Source organism: Eptesicus fuscus, chromosome 5, assembly GCF_027574615.1.
Source record: "Eptesicus fuscus isolate TK198812 chromosome 5, DD_ASM_mEF_20220401, whole genome shotgun sequence".
In the NCBI taxonomy this organism is placed as follows: domain Eukaryota; kingdom Metazoa; phylum Chordata; class Mammalia; order Chiroptera; family Vespertilionidae; genus Eptesicus; species Eptesicus fuscus.
This window is the reverse complement of record NC_072477.1, coordinates 66,014,613-66,035,347: the sequence shown is the minus strand read 5'-3', so window position 1 is coordinate 66,035,347 and position 20,735 is coordinate 66,014,613. Positions and strand designations below refer to the sequence as shown.

The 20,735-nt window shown below is 42.5% G+C and overlaps 1 protein-coding gene across 1 annotated transcript in view; it reads right to left on the bottom strand.

Annotated features, from left to right (window-relative positions):
* INO80 (INO80 complex ATPase subunit) overlaps nt 1-20,735 on the bottom strand; it is a 152,021-nt gene that overhangs the window by 90,411 nt on the left and 40,875 nt on the right. Inside the window, exons 8-14 of the mRNA XM_008143018.3 lie at nt 13,700-13,753; nt 12,307-12,510; nt 9,180-9,375; nt 7,948-8,015; nt 6,546-6,755; nt 5,998-6,078; nt 5,088-5,183 (exon numbers count right to left, since the gene is read on the bottom strand). Of these exons, the coding sequence (XP_008141240.1) occupies nt 5,088-5,183; nt 5,998-6,078; nt 6,546-6,755; nt 7,948-8,015; nt 9,180-9,375; nt 12,307-12,510; nt 13,700-13,753 (909 nt within the window). The remainder of the gene's footprint in view (nt 1-5,087; nt 5,184-5,997; nt 6,079-6,545; nt 6,756-7,947; nt 8,016-9,179; nt 9,376-12,306; nt 12,511-13,699; nt 13,754-20,735) is intronic.

Genomic DNA, 20,735 nt, shown 5'->3' with positions numbered 1-20,735 from the left:
CAGAGTCTACACACCTATGTTCTTTAGGGAGGTGAAAACATTTCTGACAATCTAAAGGAGTAGTAGCAATAGAAACAATGAATCAATAAAACAGAGGTCATCAAACCTTTTTTGTAAATGGCCATATAATAAATATTTCTGCTTTGCAGGCCATACAGTCTCTGTCACAACTACTGAATTCAGCCATAAGTAATACATACACAAAAGAGCATGACTATGTTCCAATATATACGATTTAAATTTCATACATCATTTGTTATGAAATATTTTTAATCAACAATTTAAAAATGTAAAAACTATTCTTAGCATGCAAGCTGTACAAAAAACCCGGTGGCAGATTCCCCAATAAGTTAAATATTGAATGATTTAGCAATTCTGCTCCTAAATACATACCCAAAAGAACTGAAAAACAAGACAGGTGTTCAAACAAAAATCTGTACATGAATGTTCACAGCAATGCTATTAACAATAAGCAAAAGGTAGAAACAACCCAAGTATCCATCAATAGATGAATGGATAAACAAAATACAGTATCCTATATAATAAAAGCCTAATATGCTAAGTATCCGGTTCTCTGGTCGGCCATTCAACCAATCAAAGCGTTATATGCTAATGATATGCTAAGGACACTCAACTGCTCGCTATGACATGCACTGACCACCAAGGGATAGACAGTCAACCAGTCAACCAGTCGCTATGACATGCACTGACCATAGGGAGTAGACGCTACGACCAGTTGGTTAGCTTGCTGCTGGGGTCCGGCTGATCGGGACTGAGCGAGACGGGCCGGACATGCCCTGGAGCCCTCCCACGGTCCCTCCCCAGCTGGCCAACCTCCCGTGTTCCTCCCTGGCCCCGATTGTGCACGAGTGGGGTCCCTCGGCCTGGCCTGTGCCCTCTCACCATCTGGGACCCCTTGGGGCATGTCGGAGAGCTGGTTTCAGCCTGATCCCACAGGCCAGGCTGAGGGACCCCACTGGTGCACAAATTTGTGCACCAGGCCTAGAATCCAGATAATTATTCAGTCAAAGGAGTGAAGTACTGATATATCCTATAACACAGATGAACCTTGAAAACATTATGCTAAGTGAAAAGAAGCCAGACATAAAAGCCCTTACACTGCATGATTCCAGTTATATGAAATATCTAGCTAAAATAAGCAAACCCATGGACACAGAAAGATTTGTGGTAACCAGGGTCTAGAGGAGGTTTCTGTTTGGCACCATGAAGGAGATTCTGCAACCAGATATCAGTGATCACTGCACCATATTGTATATGTACTTAATGCTACTTAACTGTACACTTTAAATTGGTACATATTATGTTATGCGTACTTTATCACAATGTTTAAAAACTGGGAGAGCCCTGGCTGCTCTGCACAGTGGTTAGAGCACTGGCTGTGCATCAAAGTGTTGTGGTTCGATTCCTACCCATCCTCCCTTGGGGCATTTGTGGGAGGCACCAATTGATGTGTCTCTTTTACACTGATGTTTCTTTCTCTTTCTTTTCTCTCTTTCTCTTTCTCTTCCTCTTCTTCCTCTTTCTCTCTCCCCACCCCCCGCCACTCCCTCCCTTCAACTCTCTCTAAAAATCAATGAGAAAAAATATCCTTGAATGAGGATTAACAACAACAACAAAAACGATAAAAAATTGGGACAAACAAATGGAAATTGGGATGGGCCCAAAGGCCATATTTTACTGACCTGTAAATTACAGCATCAAAAGAAAATTCAACATGCAAATGAAAGTTCAGTTCACGGATAGGTATAAAGTCAAAAGAGAGATAACAAAGACATAAATAGAACTTCATTGCCATCTATTGGTCAATGAAGGAAATACTGAAAACTTAATTTGATGGTAAATTTTAAGACTTAATTTCTAACTTCCTGATCGTTCAACTTGTACTGAACACCACAAACAACAACAACAAAGGTGGAAAAAAAGATGGACCCCGGTCGGGTGGCCTGGATGGTTGGAGTTTCAACCCGTGCACCAAAACATTGTGGTTCGATTCCGGGTCAGGGCATATACCTGGGTTGCAGGTTTGAACCCATCAGGGTGCATAAGAGAGGCAAGTGATGAATGTTTCTCTCTCACATTGATGTTTCTCTCTCTCAAATCAATAAACATATCCTTGAGTGAGAATTTTTTAAAAAGCAACACAGAAAAAGATGGGGAGCTCCATATCCCATATGACAAATAACTACAGAAAATATTCAACAAATTGCCTTACTTGATCTCATCTTAGAACATTAAAAATTAGTCAGCCAAGTTAAAAGTTATACTCTTTTTAAAATATATATATTTTTTAATTTCAGAGAGAAAGGGAAAGGGAGAGATAGAAACATCAATGATGCGAGAGAATCATTGATTGGCTGCCTCCTGCATGCTCCCCACTGGGGATCGAGCCCGCAACCTGGGCATGTGCCCTGGACGGGAATCGAACCTGGGACCATTTAGTCTGCAGGCTGACACTCTAGCCACTGAGCCAAACCGACTAGGGCAAAAGCTATACTCTTAATGTGCTATGTAAAGTTTCTAAATCTTCAAGATTTAGAATATGCACTGTGCACAGGGAAAGGAAATAGTGCACTTTATGATACTGTAGTGTAAAGTGGAAAATGTGATGTCTAATATAAAACTATTTAAAATTGGGGGGAAACAACAATGCGGTACCATCTCACACCTGTCAGAATGGCTATCATCAACAAATCAACAAACGACAAGTGTTGGCGAGGATGCAGAGAAAAAGGAACCCTCGTACACTGCTGGTGGGAATGCAGACTGGTGCAGCCACTGTGGAGAACAGTATGGAGTTTCCTCAAAAAACTGAAAATGGAACTCCCATTTGACCCAGTAATCCCACTCCTGGGAATATATCCGAAGAAACTAGAAACAGCAATCAGAAAGGATATATGCACCCCTATGTTCATAGCAGCACAATTTACAATAGCTAAGATTTGGAAACAACCTAGGACTGGATCAGAAAACTGTGGTACATCTACACAATGGAATACTATGCTGCCATAAAAAAGAAGGAATTCTCATCATTTGCAGCAACCTGGATGGAATTGGAGAACATTATGCTAAGTGAAATAAGCCAGTCAATGAGAGAAAAATACCACATGATCTCACTCATTTATGGATAATAAAGAACATTATAAACTGATGAACAAAAATATAGATACAGAGACAGTAAAGCATCAAACAGACTGTCAAATTATAGGGGGAAGGATAGGGAGAGGTGAGGGAGATAAGAGATCAACCGAAGGACTTGTATGCATGCATGTAAGCATAACCAATGGACACAAAACTCTGGGGGGTGAGGGCATGTATGGGTGTGGGGTGGGGGGGACAATGGTAAGATATGTACACATATAATACCTTAATTTAAAAAAAAGTGAAAAATAAATAAATAAATAAATAAAATAAAATTGGGGGGGAAAGTTTCTAAATCTATAATTCAGCCACAAATGTGGGGCACAGTCATAAAGGTGTCTTAAAGTAGAATATCCCAGACACGTCCCTATTCCTTAACAAAACATATAACAGAAAAATACCTGCTTCCCATTTCCACTATACTAGAGGCCCAGTGCATGATTGAATCATGCACGTGTTGGGTCCCCTACACGCTTTTGCTTTTGATCACGGGGAGTTGGGTGCCTGTCCGCTAGTGCACCAGGCCTTTCAGAAGCCTCCAGTGCGGCGGAGGCTTCTGAAAGGCCTGGTATCTGAGCGGACAGGCATCCAGCTGCCATGCTTTCGCTTTCGATCGGAGGCTTCTGAAAGGCCTGGTGCCAGAACAGACAGGCACCCAGCTCCCCCACTTTTGATGGTCCGTGGCCGCTGAGGGGGGCTACCCTGCTGTTGAGAGGCACAGGCGGCGGGACTCCCGCCCCCTGCGCCTCTCAATGGCCGCTGAGGGGGGCTGCCGCAGACACCTGGCTACCCTGCCGTTGAGAGGCGCAGCTGGGTGTCCGCGCAGGCCCCCTCAGCGGCCGCGGATCTGGCCTCTCAACAGCAGCGTAGCCCCCCTCAGTGGCAGCGGATCCGTGCCTCTCAATGGCCGGATAGGCCACCCCGAGTCCCGCCCCTCAGCCTCCCGCTGCCCAATCGTGGGTGTAGCGGAGTGATGGTAATTTACATGTTACTCTATTATTAGATAGGATTATGTGTACCCTTTAAATTGCACAGGACCAACAATTACTATGGAGACCCAAAATCAGAGCAATCATGTAAATATCCCCATACATAATCTCCATAAAATCCTCCTCACCATGCAACTTCATTATCATTATATCTTGGAGGAACAGAACACATATTTAACTTATTTTCCCCCTTTTACTTGCAAACAATAAAATAAATCCTACCCATTCTCTTATATTCCAACAACTTTCCATAATTAAACCTGTTTAAGTCTTGTTCATGTCTTACCTTGATGCAACATACTTCCGTATTGACCACTTCTTACCTCAATCTAAATTCTTATCCTCTGAATTAGTTAAAATCAAATTTTATATTATCAACCTTAGACATTACCATATCTATCTTAGTACTAATCTGGACTAAGACTAAAGATCTGGTCCTGGAGGATGAAGAAAATGGGTAATTTATGAATACACTAGAGGCCCGATGCACAAAATTCATGCAAGGGGCTCGGCCCCCACCTCCGAGCTTTGTTCAGAAGGACATCCAATCTAATTAGGATATTACGCTTTTATTATTATAGATGGGGGAGGAATCACGACCATGCCATATATTACAGGACATGTGCCCTGATGATAAGCCAAAAATCTACATTAAACCAGCAAAGTAGATATTTTCTATTATGGTAGTTTGACCAAGAGCATCAATTCATTTGGCCAATATAGCACATCACTCAAATTGGACTTTGGCTTTCTCACTTATGATGCACAAAGATTTATTGCTCCCATTGTAACTTTTATACGAAATGTATGCAAGTTATTTTGGGGGACAAAACAGTAAGAAATTAAAAACTATTATGAGCACTTTAATAAGCAAGGCAGCAAAAGAGTCAGAAAGTTTATTTTAAAGAGCAATATAATTTTTTGTTGAATGATTTTTACCTTGAATTTAGGAACAAATCTAGTAAACTCCTGATGCCAATTGTTAAGTGTAGAAGCAGGTGAAATTATTAAGAAAGGTCCCCAAATGTTCTCTCTCTGAAACAGAAAAACTGGGTTAGCAAACTGCAGGAAAACTGAAAATATTTAATTCAAAATTATAATTAACTACAAGAGCTGTTTAAGAATAGAAAGTACATTGTAACAAGAGATATGGTGTTTATCCCAACATATCGGCACACTCAATAATATTCTACATTAATAATAACACAGGAAGGAAGTTGCTCATACACACCTTGAGGAAAAAATAGCAAGCAATTACTGCCCTCCCCATCCACCTCTTATAGGTCCTAAGTTACATCATTCACAAAGCACTTAGAACATACTGACTTTGTGTTGCTTTCCCCTGTACTAGATTATCATATAATTTTACTATTATCTAAAGCTTTTGCTTTTTTCAAAATGCTTTTACACACATTTTCTCATTTAATTTTTAAGAAGAAGTTTGCAGAAGTGGAAACAACCTTAGAGAGTTAAAGTGAAGTCAGGTCAAAGAGGTTACATGAATTGTACAAGTTTACACTGCCAGTAAGTGTAGAGTTGAGATGTGAACTCAGGTCCTCTGATCTAACCATACATTGTCTTTGCCACCACACTGGTGGTTCTCAACTGAGGGTGGAGGTGGTGGGGGAGGTTGCCAAACCATACATGCTCAAAAATTGTCCTCGTCTTCTTGGAAATCAAAATGTTTCAGTACATTATGTTATGCTGTAAAGGCTTTGAAGGCAAGGAGCAAATGCTACTGACTTGGTATGCTATAGAGCCTAATATAGTGCTTGATAATGGCTGATTCTCAATAGAAAATGACCCTAGGATCTAGAGAGAGAAAAATAGAAAGATAGCATCTACCCACCTCAGCCAGATGGGCAAGGAGGGCAATGCTCTGTACTGTTTTACCAAGGCCCATTTCATCTGCAAGAATGCCATTGATACCCTGGAAAAAAACACACATGGTTAACACCTCTCACATTCCATCATACACGGTTCAACCTACTGCCAAAAAGAACTGACCAAAATGTTAAACTTGTTCAAACAAATGTGACTAGAGATTCCAAGCTTCAGCACTTTATCCAATGCTGTAATGATTCATTTGCCAGCTCCACAGCTACAACTGTGAATCACGAAGCCAGTTTTTTAGCTAATCTAATCCAGGCACAGAAGCAAGCAACCACTTACCAAGACCACCTAAGACAAACTATACATATAATACAAATATTATCCAATAAAATCTCCATGTTAAAAATAGACATCTTTTTTACTCTTGCCAAAGGATAAAGCTTTTTAAAAGGAATGAAATCTAAAACATTATCTTGTGCTTATTTCACAATATACTGAACCAATGACTTTAGGAAAACAGGTAACAAGTGAAGATAATGGGTATAACATAATTCTAAAATTTACCTGTTCATAGAGATTTGCTAACCAATTCATGCCTTTCAGTTGATAACCTTTTAATTTGCCATTAAAAATTGTGGGCTGTGGAATATCCTCACCAGCCCGGATAGATGGATTTGCCAGGCTGTAACTCTCCCCAAACCCACTGCCAGACTTGTTTGCTGCCCGTAGGGCAGCTGCTCGACTTTCTTTTGCATCTTCATCAAATGACCTTGTCTGGAAAATAAAAATTTATTAGAAGAAAAATGTAACATCTCTTGGGCTAATTGGAACAAAATGACTGATAATATAATATGTTATAAAATAATATATCATATTATATGTAAAGCATAATACATTAAAGTAGATTACTAATATTTTTAAATCAATTTAACAATTATATTAAAAATATGCTCTTAATGGACAGACACTAAGCCTTATATATGATTACTTGCTTCATCAAGAAATTTATTGAAGTTTTAATATATACATATTTTTAATTATATTTATTGATTTTAGAGAGAGAGAGAGGGAGAGAAAAAAACATTCATTTGTTGTTCCGCTTATTTATACATTCTTTGGTTGCTTCTTTTTATGTGCCCTGACAAGAGATTGAACACCCAACCTTGGCATACTGGAACTACACTTTAACCAACTGACTTACCTGACCAGGGTCTAGAAATTTATTAAAGTTTTTAAGAAATATTTTTATTGATTTTAGAGAGGAAGGGAGATATAGAAACATCAATGATGAGAATCATTGATCGGCTGCCTCCTGTACTCCCCTTACTGGGGAGCAAGCCATGTGCCCTGGCTGGGAATTGAACCAAGTCCTCCTGGTTCATAGGTAGACACTCAACCACCGAACCACACCGGATGGGCTTATTAAAGTTTTGATATAAAATTTGGTTGGTTGGGATTAATGGAAAGTAGGTCAAGTTTATGTCTACCCTTGGCTTGTACCCACCCTACTAAAGTTACATATGGGTTCCTAGGCAGTCTATTCAACTGTTTATTTAATTCAATCCAACTGGAGTTTCTTCCTGACTTCATTAAATATCACTATATCATGAATAAGCAAATTATTACTGAAGTGAATGAAGGTACTAACTTATCAGTTTTCTTAAGGCATAATATAGCTCTCTTAACAAGCAGAAGTGTGGTCTTTTCTAATGCATTTCCAATGTGTTTCCCATGATTTCTCAAGAGAACAAAAAATAGGAAACTTCCTAACTTCAATCAACACACTCCTGAAGCTTAAAATATGAAGGCTCATTTTCCACCTTTCCTCAGTCACCTGTAGATACACACATTTGCCAATGTTTTTCATATAAAATATGATTAAAACTCAAAGAAGACCACCTAAGTAGAAGGTTGTGGGTTATTCCCAGGGCCCATCATAGTTTATCTTTTCATTTTTAAGACTCACCCGAGCTTGATGAATTTGGTAAGCATTTTCAGCATTCTTCAGGGCCTGGGCTTTGAAATGGTTACTATCTGAAAAGGAAAACTTATAGATTATCTACCTCATTAATTGATCTCATTCAAAGATGCAATGCACATCAACATGTTTGGATCCGTGACTCCCCCATTCTACTTATCCCTAGATTCATAGAGGATGAGGAAGCATAAAGGCTCAAATTAAGTATCTGACAGAGGTAAGGAAGGTACAATGGAGGCAGAGGGCTGCCATGGTCTCCCATAACCAAAGCCAGCACACAAAAATCACCAGGAGCCCTGGCTGGGTGACTAATTTAGTTGGAGTGTTGTCCTGTACACAAAAAGGCTGTAGGTTTGATTACAGTCAGGGTACGTACCTAGGTTGCGGGTTTGATCTCCAGTTGGGGTGTGTGCTAAAGGCAACAGATTGATGATTTTCTCTCTCACATCGATGTTTCTCTATCCCTCTCTCCCCCTCTTCCTCTCTCTAAAATCAGTAAATACATATCCTCAGGTGAGGATTTTTTTTTTTTTTTTTTTTTTTGCCAGGAGATTGAGCACATCTCCTAATTCTGGGTTTCTTGCACGAAGCAATGTCAAAGCCAATAAAACAAGACAACAAGGATTCAAAATTGTGATATATTTATGCCAGGTGAAATTATTCCAAAAGAAGAAATACAGACACGTGTAACGCCCCACCCCCACCCAAGATACTCTGAAGCACCCCCATCTCTCTTTTACTCTTAGCGCAACATGATTTTGATCACTATTCTCTGTAAAATTCCTCTCACACTCCATCCCTATGCCTCCCTCTCTGTGTTCACAAAAATACTAAAACTGAACAGTCTCTTTCTCATGCCTGACTTGCATCACCAACAACCTTGTTATGTGAGAGATGATGTTCTCTTTGAGACATGTTCACTGAATTCTTCCAATTTAATACCTTTTATTTCTACTAATGTATAAGAGCATATAAAATATTCCCAAACTTGTAAGATCATATAACCTGACCCTTTCCTTTTCAAATTCTCGAATAAAAGTTTATATTCTTGTTTTATAGAAACACTCACATTTTCCTATGCTGGTATAATAAATTCCCCTTTACTGATCAATATTACCTATCAGTTAAGACAAAACTTGCAAGAATTAATCATGTGTATAACCTTAGATATGAAAAAATGGAGGGTATCTGCTTCCTATAACTTTTGATCTGGGACTCACCATAATCTTCCTGTGTGATGTTAACTACCACCCCTCCACCAATGTCAATTTGTCTCTGAGTAGAACTGTCTTCCAGTTTCCTTAGGATTTCCTCCTGGATCCCATCATGACCCATGTCTCGTTTGCGACTCATAAAATGGGCATACAACTCTGTCTGGGTGATTAGAAAGTTCAGTTTTCGCTGTTGCCTCTTGGCCTAAACAGGAAAAACATTGAAGTGAAAAGAGTCACACCATTAATCACAAACAAGAGATAGTCAACAGAATTCACCAAATCTAAATATGCTTTAGAATGTAATTCCTTTACAAATTCTTTGTCATTAGAAAGGTGAAAACTGCTAACGAACTATTTTTATAATAACCAAATCCTGGTACTAAACACAAATAATAACCTTCATTTATAGTCTAATAATAATCTATATTTTGCTCTCCTTTATAATATGAAATCTTTCTCCATTTGGCTTCTGTCTAAAATGTTTATTTCTAGCCTAGCCAGTTTGGCTCAGTGGATAGAGTGCCTGCCTGCAGATTGAAGGGTCCCGTGTTCAATTCCAGTCAAGGGCACATGCCTGGTTGTAATCTTGATCCCCAGTAAGGGGTGTGCAGGAGGCAGCCAATCAATGATTGTCTCTCATCATTGATGTTTCTATCTCTCTCTCCCTCTCCCTTCCTATCTGAAATCAATAAAAATATATTTTAAATATAAATAAATAAATAAATAAATAAATAAATAAATAAAATGTTTATTTCTGCCCAGCCAGTGTGGCTCAGTTGGTTGAGCATCGGCCAATAAACCAGGAAGTCACATGTCCAGGTTGTGGGCTCAATCCCCGATAGGAGGCATGTAGAAGGCAGCCCACTCGATGTTTCTATTTCTTTCTCCCTCTCCCTTCCTCTCTGAAATCAATAAAAACATATTTAAAAATAAATACATAAAATAAAATGCTTATTTCTTTACTATATTACTTTTTTATAGTAGCACTGACACAGCAACTAAATTCAAACTACATATTTTATTTCATAACCTGGGTGGTAAATACATTTGTATAGCTTCATTATATTACAAAAATGTAAACATGTCAAAAACTCTTCTTTATCTATCACCAAAAGTCAAAGTAAATGCTAGGAGCTATAAATTATTCTTGAAGTCAATGCAGAAGGTATCTGAGAAGAATAAGCCAATGAAAGGAAGAAAATGCTCCCCAAAACAAATACAGTTTATGTGTGATAATGATAGTTACAAAATATGGTTATAAACCAAATACATGCTCACAAACACATACTTTTTTTTTTTTAATTGTAAAAAGCTAATTCAAAGTGCCTCTGAAATAACCTGGTAAGGAAAATAATCATTGTGTCAATAAATAAAGTCATTCATCAAAATAAACAGTAAAATGAGCCATAAAGATGGAATAACATGAAATATAGCACACGCAATAAAAACAAAACTAAAGAAATTTTTCATTAACTATTTTATAATAAAATCCCTACGAATTGTATGTGACTCATCCTTAGATCTACTTTCCCCAAAGAAAAACAGCAATAATAATATATGGAACAAGGCCAAGAAAGACCCAAGTCCCAAAGTAAGCCACATAAAACTATTCTTTTTTTTTTTTAAGGGTTTTATAGCATTTGAGCCAGATTCAAATTAGAAGAAAATCTGAGAGTTTGAGAAAACACTGAGCTTATTTTTCATAACAGATATAAATGCTCATGATCCAAAGCTAAAGTACAGTCAAGAAAACCTTTCTAAAACTAAAACAAAAGAGAGTGATGTCTGGGCCCCTAGCTGGTTTGGCTCAGTGGATAAAGCGTCGGCCTGTGGACTGAAGGATCCCAGGTTCGATTCTGGTCAAGGGCACATTCCAGGGTTGGAGGCTCGATCCCCAGTGTGGGGTGTGCAGAAGGCAGCCGATCAATGATTCTCTCTCATCATTGATGCTTCTATCTCTCTACTTCTCCCTTCCTCTCTCTGAAATCAATAAAAAAATATTTTTAAAAAAAGAGTAATGTCACCTCAAAGAAGGCAACTACTAATGTTTAAATAAACAATGTAAATAAAAGGAACAATAAATATCCATCAAAAATAGTTTTATTTCAAAAGTTCAAAGAAAAAGACACATAAGTCAACATAACTGTAGATGAAACTGTCATCAGTTAGCTATCAACATAATTATAATTGGGACCATGTCTCACAAACCTAGATCATAATAAGCCAAGTCGCTTATAAAACTTTAAGATCTGTAACTAACTCTTAAATGCCTCTAAACTCAGTAAGTACTACCAATAGCATCAAATGCTTACTAATTCAATAATACTGTATGTTCATCTTGCAAGCAAATATAAAAGTTACCCAGGGGACTTAAGTGAACTGGGCAAAATCCATATTCATTCTCAAAGGCATGATAAAGGAGGGAAGATCAAAAGCTCAAGACAGGTTCCACAGCTCTGCTTGGCAAGAATACTACCTATACTAAAAGAAAACATCCAATCCTTTGAATCCCTTCTTTCTCAGACCTCAACTTTCCTTCCGTTCATCCCAACTGGTTTCCCAAAGGGAACACAGTAACTTTGTCCTCTTATTCTCCCCTCTTGCTTCCCTAAACAACATACTCAACCTACCTCAGACTTAGCAAGAGTACTAGCTGCAGTTTAAAACAGCAAAGTAGGTTAGGGGGTGGGTCTCAGAAAACTGGGCTAGTTGTCCATTGTCCCTATCTGGCCCTAAATTTGGCAAACAGCCCTGATCTTCTAACAAATCAAAACTGCAGCCAGCACCTGGAACCAAGCCAAGATAAGCTGTAAGCTAATTCCTTTTACTTTCGTTCATTTTTTTTCTCCTCTCTCTCTCTCTTTTTTTTTTTTTTTTTTTTTTGGTCCTAGAGAAATATACAACGAAACAGGCTGCAAAGAATAGAAGAAAATGACAAAAAAGAGAGGTGAAGGCCAGGGAGAGGGCCTTATTGAAAGAATACGAATATAATTGGTTTTCTGGACTAAAATCACCATCCTCAAAACATTTTTACACAACTTCATTGATTAGATTTATAAATTCTGAAGTGCAAACAATCTCTTAATATGGCTGCAGCAATTAGGATTTTCAAAATATTATGCTACTGTCCTACCTCCCGCATTTCCTCATCCAACTTCCGTTGCTCTAAGGCTTCCTTTTCAGCCCGCTTACGGTGTTCCTTCTCCACCTTCTCATACTTCTTCCAGTACAGAAGCATCTCCTTGGTAAGGCGGCGGGCACGAGGCAAGGTCTCCTTACAGTTCTTCTGGGCCTGCAAGGCGGCTCGACGTACCTCCTTCATGCACTGGTGGGCAAGCTGCAAATAACAACATTATCACAATGGCGGACCCAACACCAACGCCAGTGCTCCCTGGGCTCCAAACGCTAGCATTTCTCATTCTATTCAGTGCACACAGTCCTCCTACGGACACTTCTCTTTCTGCCCCAAACTGATTAACATCCCTGTACTATACTATGATCGTTTTAGACCCTGGGGTAGTATCAGGGATGAGAAATCTATATAATAAAAGCCTAAGCAACCTTTATGGCAGAACAACCAGAACAACCAGTCGCTATGATGCGCACTGATCACCAGGAGGCAGACACTCAACACAGGAGCTGCCCCCTGGTGGTCAGTGTGCTCTCACAAGGGGAGCGCTGCTCAGCCAGAAGCCAGGCTCACGGCTGGCAAGCGCAGCAGCAGTGGCGGGAACCTCGCCTGCCTCCACGACAGCACTAAGGAGCAGTGAGCCGAGAGATAAGGAGCCAGCAGGCAGCGGTAAGGAGCGAGGGGTCCTGGACTGTGAGAGGGTGCAAGCCTGACTGAGGGAACCCCCCCACACCCTGAGTGCACGAATTTCATGCACCGGGTCTCTAGTCTGTAGATAAAATGCCTTAGAAAATTAAAAAGAAAAAGTATAATGATCTGAGATGTGCTAGGAAGTTACAAAGTGTTATCACACACAATAATTAAACCTATCAATGCTTATTATATGCTAAGCACCAATCTAAGTCTAATATACATTAAGCTAATTATTCTTCACAAAACCCCTATAAAGTTGGTATTATCATCATCCTCATTTAATAGATGAGGAAACTGAGGATGAGTGATTAACTAGCTCAGGGAAATACAACTAGGACCATTACCTCACCTAATCCTCACAGCTCTCAAAGGAAGCTGGGTTACTCCCCTCAAAGGGAAGGTATTAATATAATCATTCCTTAGTTGAACACATGGTCTGCCCAAGGAAGTAAGTATAGGCTAAGTAAGATCTTACCAAAAAAGGTTCAAATACCAGAAATGTGAGGAAGAAAATGTTACTTATAAAATCGATTGAGAACATTTAGAAGAAACTCTCTTAGGTACTGTCAGATTCATTATCAATAGGTCACAAGAGACAAAAGTAGCAATTATGTATCCAGACAAGAGCAGGAATTATGTATCCAAAGAACAAGAGCACATTCCAGCAAAACATAAAATGGAAAATAGAAAGCTACAATTTTACCTTTCGGCTATTGGTGAGAAACAGGTTACGAGCTGAAGCTTTCTGCTTGTTGGCCTAAAATATTTAAAAAACAATTATTTCATTTAGGATTCCTTTTTGAAAAGGTATTATGTACAGATATTGTCTTTTATCCAACTTGAGGTTTAAAAATAAAGCATCATCCTGGCCAGTTTGGCTTAGTGGTTAGTGTCAGACTGAATGGTCCCGGGTTCAATTCTGGTGAAGGGCATGTACCTCAGTTGCAGTTCAATCTGATGTCCCAGTAGGCAACCAAAAAGAAAAGCATCGAGTGAAGCATATTCAAATACATTACTGACTCAAGAACCACATATAAACCTACTAAATTAGCATTAAAAATAATAAGCTAGTGCTGTCACTGCCTTAGAGTCTTCTGTATACTTTTGGAAAGAATTTAAGTTATATTTAAGGCTAGAAGTGGACTAGGAAAATGTAACAACATATCCTAACTCTAATATCACCCTGATTAAAATACACTGCTTTCCTAGGCTGATCTGCAAAGAAGCTGAGTTACAGGGCACTCAGATACAGAAATTGTTAGAAGAAAGATAAACTAGTCCCCCAGTTTGTGATTCTAGCTCCACCCCCAGCCAGGGCAAACATGCTGCCACTATTACTCAGTTTCTGCCACCACTTAAGCATCATTTTCTACAACAACAAAAATTCTGAGGCAGACCTAACAGAAGATGACTCAGCAACCTCGAGCTCCTTATTATGTCTTCCACTACAGTTTAAAGAAACCGAATTTTCCATGATGGCTCATTTGTCATAGGAGAAGATACAGAAGAGGCAGAGGTGAGTGGCTCTCTGACTATTAAAAAGCACTCCCTAATTTTGAAGAAACAATGGATTGAAAATTATAGAGGGGCCCTAGCTGGTTTGACTCAGTGGATAGAGCGTTGGCCTGTGGACCAAAGGGTTCCAGGTTTGATTCCGGGTTAAGGGCACGATTCCAGTCAAGGGCACGTACCTCTGTTGCAGGGTCCTACTGGGCCCAGGCCCTGGTCAGGGCACATGCAGGAGACAACCAATAGATTTGTTTCTCTCACATCGATATTTCTCTGTCTTTCCCTCTCTCTTTCACTCTCTCTAAAAACCAATGGAAAATATTCTCGGGTGAGGATTAGCAACAACAAAAACAAAGTTACATCTGGGAGAGGCCACGCGCCCCCAGGTCCGGGTGAGGCCACGTGTCCCTGGATCCGGGTGAGGCCTCGAGCACCTAGGTCCGGGTGAGGCCACGCGCCCCTGGGTCTGGGAGAGGCCACGCGCCCCCGGGTCCGGGTGAGGCCATGTGTCCCTGGATCCGGGTGAGGCCTCGAGCACCTAGGTCCGGGTGAGGCCACGCGCCCCTGGGTCTGGGAGAGGCCACGCACCCCTGGGTCCAGGTGAGGCCATGTGTCCCTGGATCCTGGTGAGGCTGGGTCCCGGGTCCGGGTGAGGCCATGTGTCCCCTGGATCCGGGTGAGGCCTCGCGCACCTAGGTCCGGGTGAGGCCATGCGCCCCTGGGTCTGGGAGAGGCCACGCACCCCTGGGTCTGGGAGAGGCCACGCGCCCCCGGGTCCAGGTGAGGCCATGTGTCCCTGGATCCGGGTGAGGCTGGGTCCCGGGTGAGGCCTCGCGCACCTAGCTCCGGGTGCGGCCACGCGCCCCTGGGTCTGGGAGAGGCCACGCGCCCCCGCGTCCGGGTGAGGCCATGTGTCCCTGGATCTGGGTGAGGTCTCGCGCACCTAGGTCCGGGTGAGGCCACGCGCCCCTGGGTCTGGGAGAGGCCACGCGCCCCTGGGTCCGGGTGAGGCCATGTGTCCCTGGATCCGGGTGAGGCCTCGAGCACCTAGGTCCGGGTGAGGCCACGCGCCCCTGGGTCTGGGAGAGGCCACGCACCCCTGGGTCCAGGTGAGGCCATGTGTCCCTGGATCCGGGTGAGGCTGGGTCCCAGGTCCGGGTGAGGCCTCGCGCCCCTGGGTCTGGGAGAGGCCACACGTCCCTGGGTCCGGGTGAGGCCATGTGTCCCTAGATCCGGGTGAGGCCTCGCGCACCTAGGTCCGGGTGAGGCCACGCGCCCCTGGGTCTGGGAGAGGCCACGCGCCCCCGGGTCCGGGTGAGGCCATGTGTCCCTGGATCCGGGTGAGGCCTCGCGCACCTGGGTCCGGGAGAGGCCACGCGCCCCCGGGTCCGGGTGAGGCCATGTGTCCCTGGATCTGGGTGAGGTCTCGCGCACCTAGGTCCGGGTGAGGCCACGCGCCCCTGGGTCTGGGAGAGGCCACGCGCCCCCGGGTCCGGGTGAGGCCATGTGTCCCTGGATCCGGGTGAGGCCTCGAGCACCTAGGTCCGGGTGAGGCCACGCGCCCCTGGGTCTGGGAGAGGCCACGCGCCCCCGGGTCCAGGTGAGGCCATGTGTCCCTGGATCCGAGTGAGGCTGGGTCCCGGGTCCGGGTGAGGCCTCGCACCCCTGGGTCTGGGAGAGGCCACGCGCCCCCGCGTCCGGGTGAGGCCATGTGTCCCTGGATCTGGGTGAGGTCTCGCGCACCTAGGTCCGGGTGAGGCCACGCGCCCCTGGGTCTGGGAGAGGCCACGCGCCCCTGGGTCTGGGTGAGGCCACGTGCCCCTGAGTCCTGGTGAAGCCGTGCCCCTGGGTCCGGCCGAGACCAAACCAGAGGGAGTCGGACCTATGTTACCACCATTTGTCCACCATCCAGAGCTGAGGGGTCAGTGCTGACATGTACACATAAGGAACCGGTGGACATTGAAATTGGGTCTCTAAAGATCTGTTGGTCCAGAAAGAAACTCACTACAGACTGATTCATTTGCCTGTCAGCATAACTATTATTGCTCGTCTCACATTCAGTTCTTATAAGTATATCTCTAGGGACACATGATCTCGCTCATCTAGGGGAAATGATGAACAACATAGACTGATGAACAAGAACAGAACCAGAAACAAGGAGGCATCGATCGGACTAGCGGGCCTCAGAGGGGGGATAGGGGAGGTTGCGGGGAGGGGGGAGAGATCAACCAAAGGACTTGTGTGCATGCATATGAGCCTATCCAACGGTTAAGTTCAACAGGGGGTTGGGGCATCCGTGGGGAGGGGTGCGGGATGGGAACGGGGGGATGAGGACAAATATGTGACACCTTAATCAATAAAGAAATTAAAAAAAAAAAAAAAAGTTACAGAGGGCATGAAAGCTGTTTCTATAATATTCCCAAATCAGACTGTCTGCTTAAGGAGTTTTTAAGGCATTTTACCAAAACTTCCTCTTACTGATTCTTCTTTTCTTTCCTTTTGTTAATCCTCATCAGAGGATATTTTTCCATTGATTTTTTTTTAGAGAGAATGGAAGGGAAGGGGAGAGAGAAAGAAATATCAATGTGTCTGAGAGAGACACATTGATCGCATGTGCCCCGACCAGAGCCAGGGATAGAGCTTGCAACTAAGGTACGTGTCCTTGACTGGAATCGAACCCAGGATCCTTCAGTCTGCAGGCAGACATTCTATCCACTGAGCCAAACCAGCTAGGACTCTCCTATTAATTCTTCAGCAGTTTTTAAAGAATCTCAAATATTTCCACTGAATTCCTTATCATAGGAAAGACATCATCTGAAGCCTTATCACCAGATACCTAAAGCATGTTTCCTCATAACTTTTCCCATCAAGAATGCTCATACGTTAACTCTCTCTCTGGATATTCTTATAAATTTCTAGACAGAAAAACCATACCAAGGGATTAAAGCTAATAACACTAATATTGTTTCAGGTGTGTCATGTGCCTCCTGATGTGATATACAAAGAACACATCTCTTCCCTAGTAATCCTGCCAAAAATGTAAAACCCAAGCCTAATCATGAGGTAACATCATACGAACCCAAATTCAAAAACATTCTACAAAATACCTGGCCTGTACTCCTCAGAATAATAATGTCATGAAAGATGAAGGCTGCAAAATTGTTTCAGATTCAAGGACATGAGAGACATGAAAACTAAATGCAACATGTAGTTCTAGATTGGATCCTGGATTGAATCAACAAAGGAAAAAAAACACTGTAGAGGAAATTATTGAGACAACTGATAAAATTTGAATTATGGTCTGTGGATCAGATAATTTTTATAATTGCATTGTGGTTATATATGACAAGATGTCCTTTTTCTTAGGAAGTTCACACTGAATTATTAGGAGTAAGTTTAGCACAAAGTCTCAAACCTTCAAAATGGCTAAGAAAAAGTATACATTTAGGTAAAAAAGCAAATGAGACAAACAACTGCTAAATATGAGTAAAAGATACTTGGCAGTTCCTTACATTATTCTTGCCATATATTTTTTAAAACTGTTTTGAACAAATTTTAGACTCACCGCAAAACTTGCAAAAAATTATATAGTTCCCTTACATAGCTCCCCCTGCTTTTCCTAATTTTAGCATCTTATATAACCATAGTATAATTAATAAGAAAATAATTTAACACTGATAAAATATTAACTAAACCATTGGTTTTATTTGAATGTCAACAATTTTCTCACTAATATCCTTTTACTGTTACAGAATCCTAAATAGGATCCTAGATTGCATTTAGTTGCTTTTCTTCTTAGTCTCTTCCTGTATTTAACATTTCCTATGTCTATCTTTCTCTTTCATGTCCTTAACACTTCTGAAAAACACCAGTTATTCTTTTAAACATGCCAAAATTTGTGGTTCTCTCATGGTTGAAATGACATGCATTTTGGCAGAATTCCATAGAAATAATGTGTTACTCTCAGTGCATCACATCAAGGAGTTCACGATGTCAAAATTTATATTAGTAGTGATGTTTACTTGGATCATTTGGTTAAAGTGCATTCTACTAGTTTTCACCACTATAGTTACTATCTTTTGCTTTGTACTAAAATATGTATGCTGAGGCAGGTGCTTTGAATTTATGCAAGTTGTTTCTCCTCTAACTTTTGACCTCTAAATTTTTTTTTAAATATTTTTTTATTGATTTCGAAGAGAGAAAGGGAGAAAGAGAGATAGAAACAACGATGATGAAAGAGATTCATTAATCAGCTGCCTCCTGAATGCCCCCTACTGGGGACCTAGCCCGCAACCTGGACATGTGCCCTGGCCGGGAATCAAACTGTGACCTCCTGGTTCATAGGTCGACACTCAACACTGAGCTACACTGGCCGGGATGCCCTCTAATTTTAGCATTCATCAATGGTTCCAATCTACAATAATTATTACTGTAGTGTTTGTGTAATGGTTCTCTATTTCCTTCCTTCCTTCCTTCTATACTTATTTATTGGAATTCTACTCCTAAGGAAGAGTTGTTCCTTCCACCTTACCTTTTTGTTTATTCGTTTTTTTACAACAGTATGAATTCATAAATATTTCTTTATTCTAGGAGTTAAAATTCAGAATTATTATTATACTAGGATCCCAGCGTGCGAAATCACACGGCCCGCCCACCTACCCACTGCCCTGCCTTAACACCTGAACCTCTCCACGCAGAGCTCCAGCGCGCCTGGCCGTCCCCCCCACCGCCCCCTCACCCCTCTGGCCTTCTCTGGCTGCTTCAAGCCCTGCCCTCAGTCCCTCGAGTCGCCTGGGGCTGGTCCCGCCTTCTCTGGCACCTCCCCACTTCTGCCCCGTCTCAGTCTGTCATGGCACTGGAGGAGAACAAGGAAACCTCCCGTCTGCTACGCTGTGCTCCTTCCCCAGTCAACTGAGCGGCGGGGCGCTCTGAGTGCGAGCAGTGGGTGGTGAAGGGCTGGTGATGGGGGCTCTACGGGCTCTCACCCCTGCCCTCCCGGGCATAGGCCTCCTCCGGGTGCCTCCCCGCTTCCACCCTGTCTCCGGGAGCAACACCCCACCGCACACGCGCAGGCAGCCTCCTCCTTAGCGGTTGTGACTATGACACCATTAGGACCAATTAGCATATTACCTCTTTTTAAATATATAGATATTTTGTTGCTCAAATTACTCTAACTTTGGCCATCTCCTTCAGGTTGGTTGCTATGTTCTTCTGACAAGCCTCCCCCCACCCTACCCACCCCCAATCCTCCAACTTTTTTCAATTACTTCCCTCTTTTCTGATACCACAAGATGTTTAAGGCTCACCTTATATTTTCTCTGGCAAGTTCTGGAATAAACTACTCCTCCAGGAACTAGAAGCCCTAGTTCCTTTTATTAGAGAATAAAAGGTGTTTAGAAATCAAGGTCTGAGTGCTAATATACTCACTGTTACTGGAGTGTCACTACTACTAGGCCCTCTCAACAAACAGAGGTAGGGAAAAAATGCATACTAATCCATGCATACACAGCCAAATATATTTCTAAATGTATCTATGTATATATGAAAAAACATGAATTTATACTGATATCTCTGATTCGAATCAAACTTAACAAGCTTCATTTTAGCTCCCCCCCCCCCTTTTCCTTACTTACTTCATTTTTCAACAGTGATAAACTGGCTCTCATCTACAATGTATTTATTTGTTCAATCCTAATCCTATATAATAAAGAGCTAATATGCAAATGCCGTCAGGCCATAACGGCTCAGACACTAAACACTGGGGAGAGAGGAATGGGGACCAACCAGGCACAAATGAGCTCACGAGAGAGGAATGGGGACCAACCAGGCACAAATGAGCTCACGAGAGAGGAATGGGGACCAGCAAGGCACAAATGAGCTCTCAAGAGAGGAATGGGGACCAGCCAGGGTGTGGCCCGGGAGAGGGACAAGCCGCCTGCCCCATGGTCCCGGCCACCAGCAGCTGGGGCTGCGGCCCAGGAGAGGGACAAGCCGCCCACGCCGTGGTCCTGGGCACCAGTGGCTATGTCTGTGGCCCAGAAGAGAACAAGCCACCCACCCCATGGTCCCGGGCGCAGCCACCTGCCCATGGTCCCCTGCGGCTGTGGCCGGCCCGGGCGAAACCAGCCTGCATCCCAGGTGCCTGCAACTGGCCAGAGGAGGGAATTCTGGTTCGCAGGTACGGGGCAAGGCAGAGGCGGTTAGGGGTGATCAGGCAGGCAGGCAGAAGT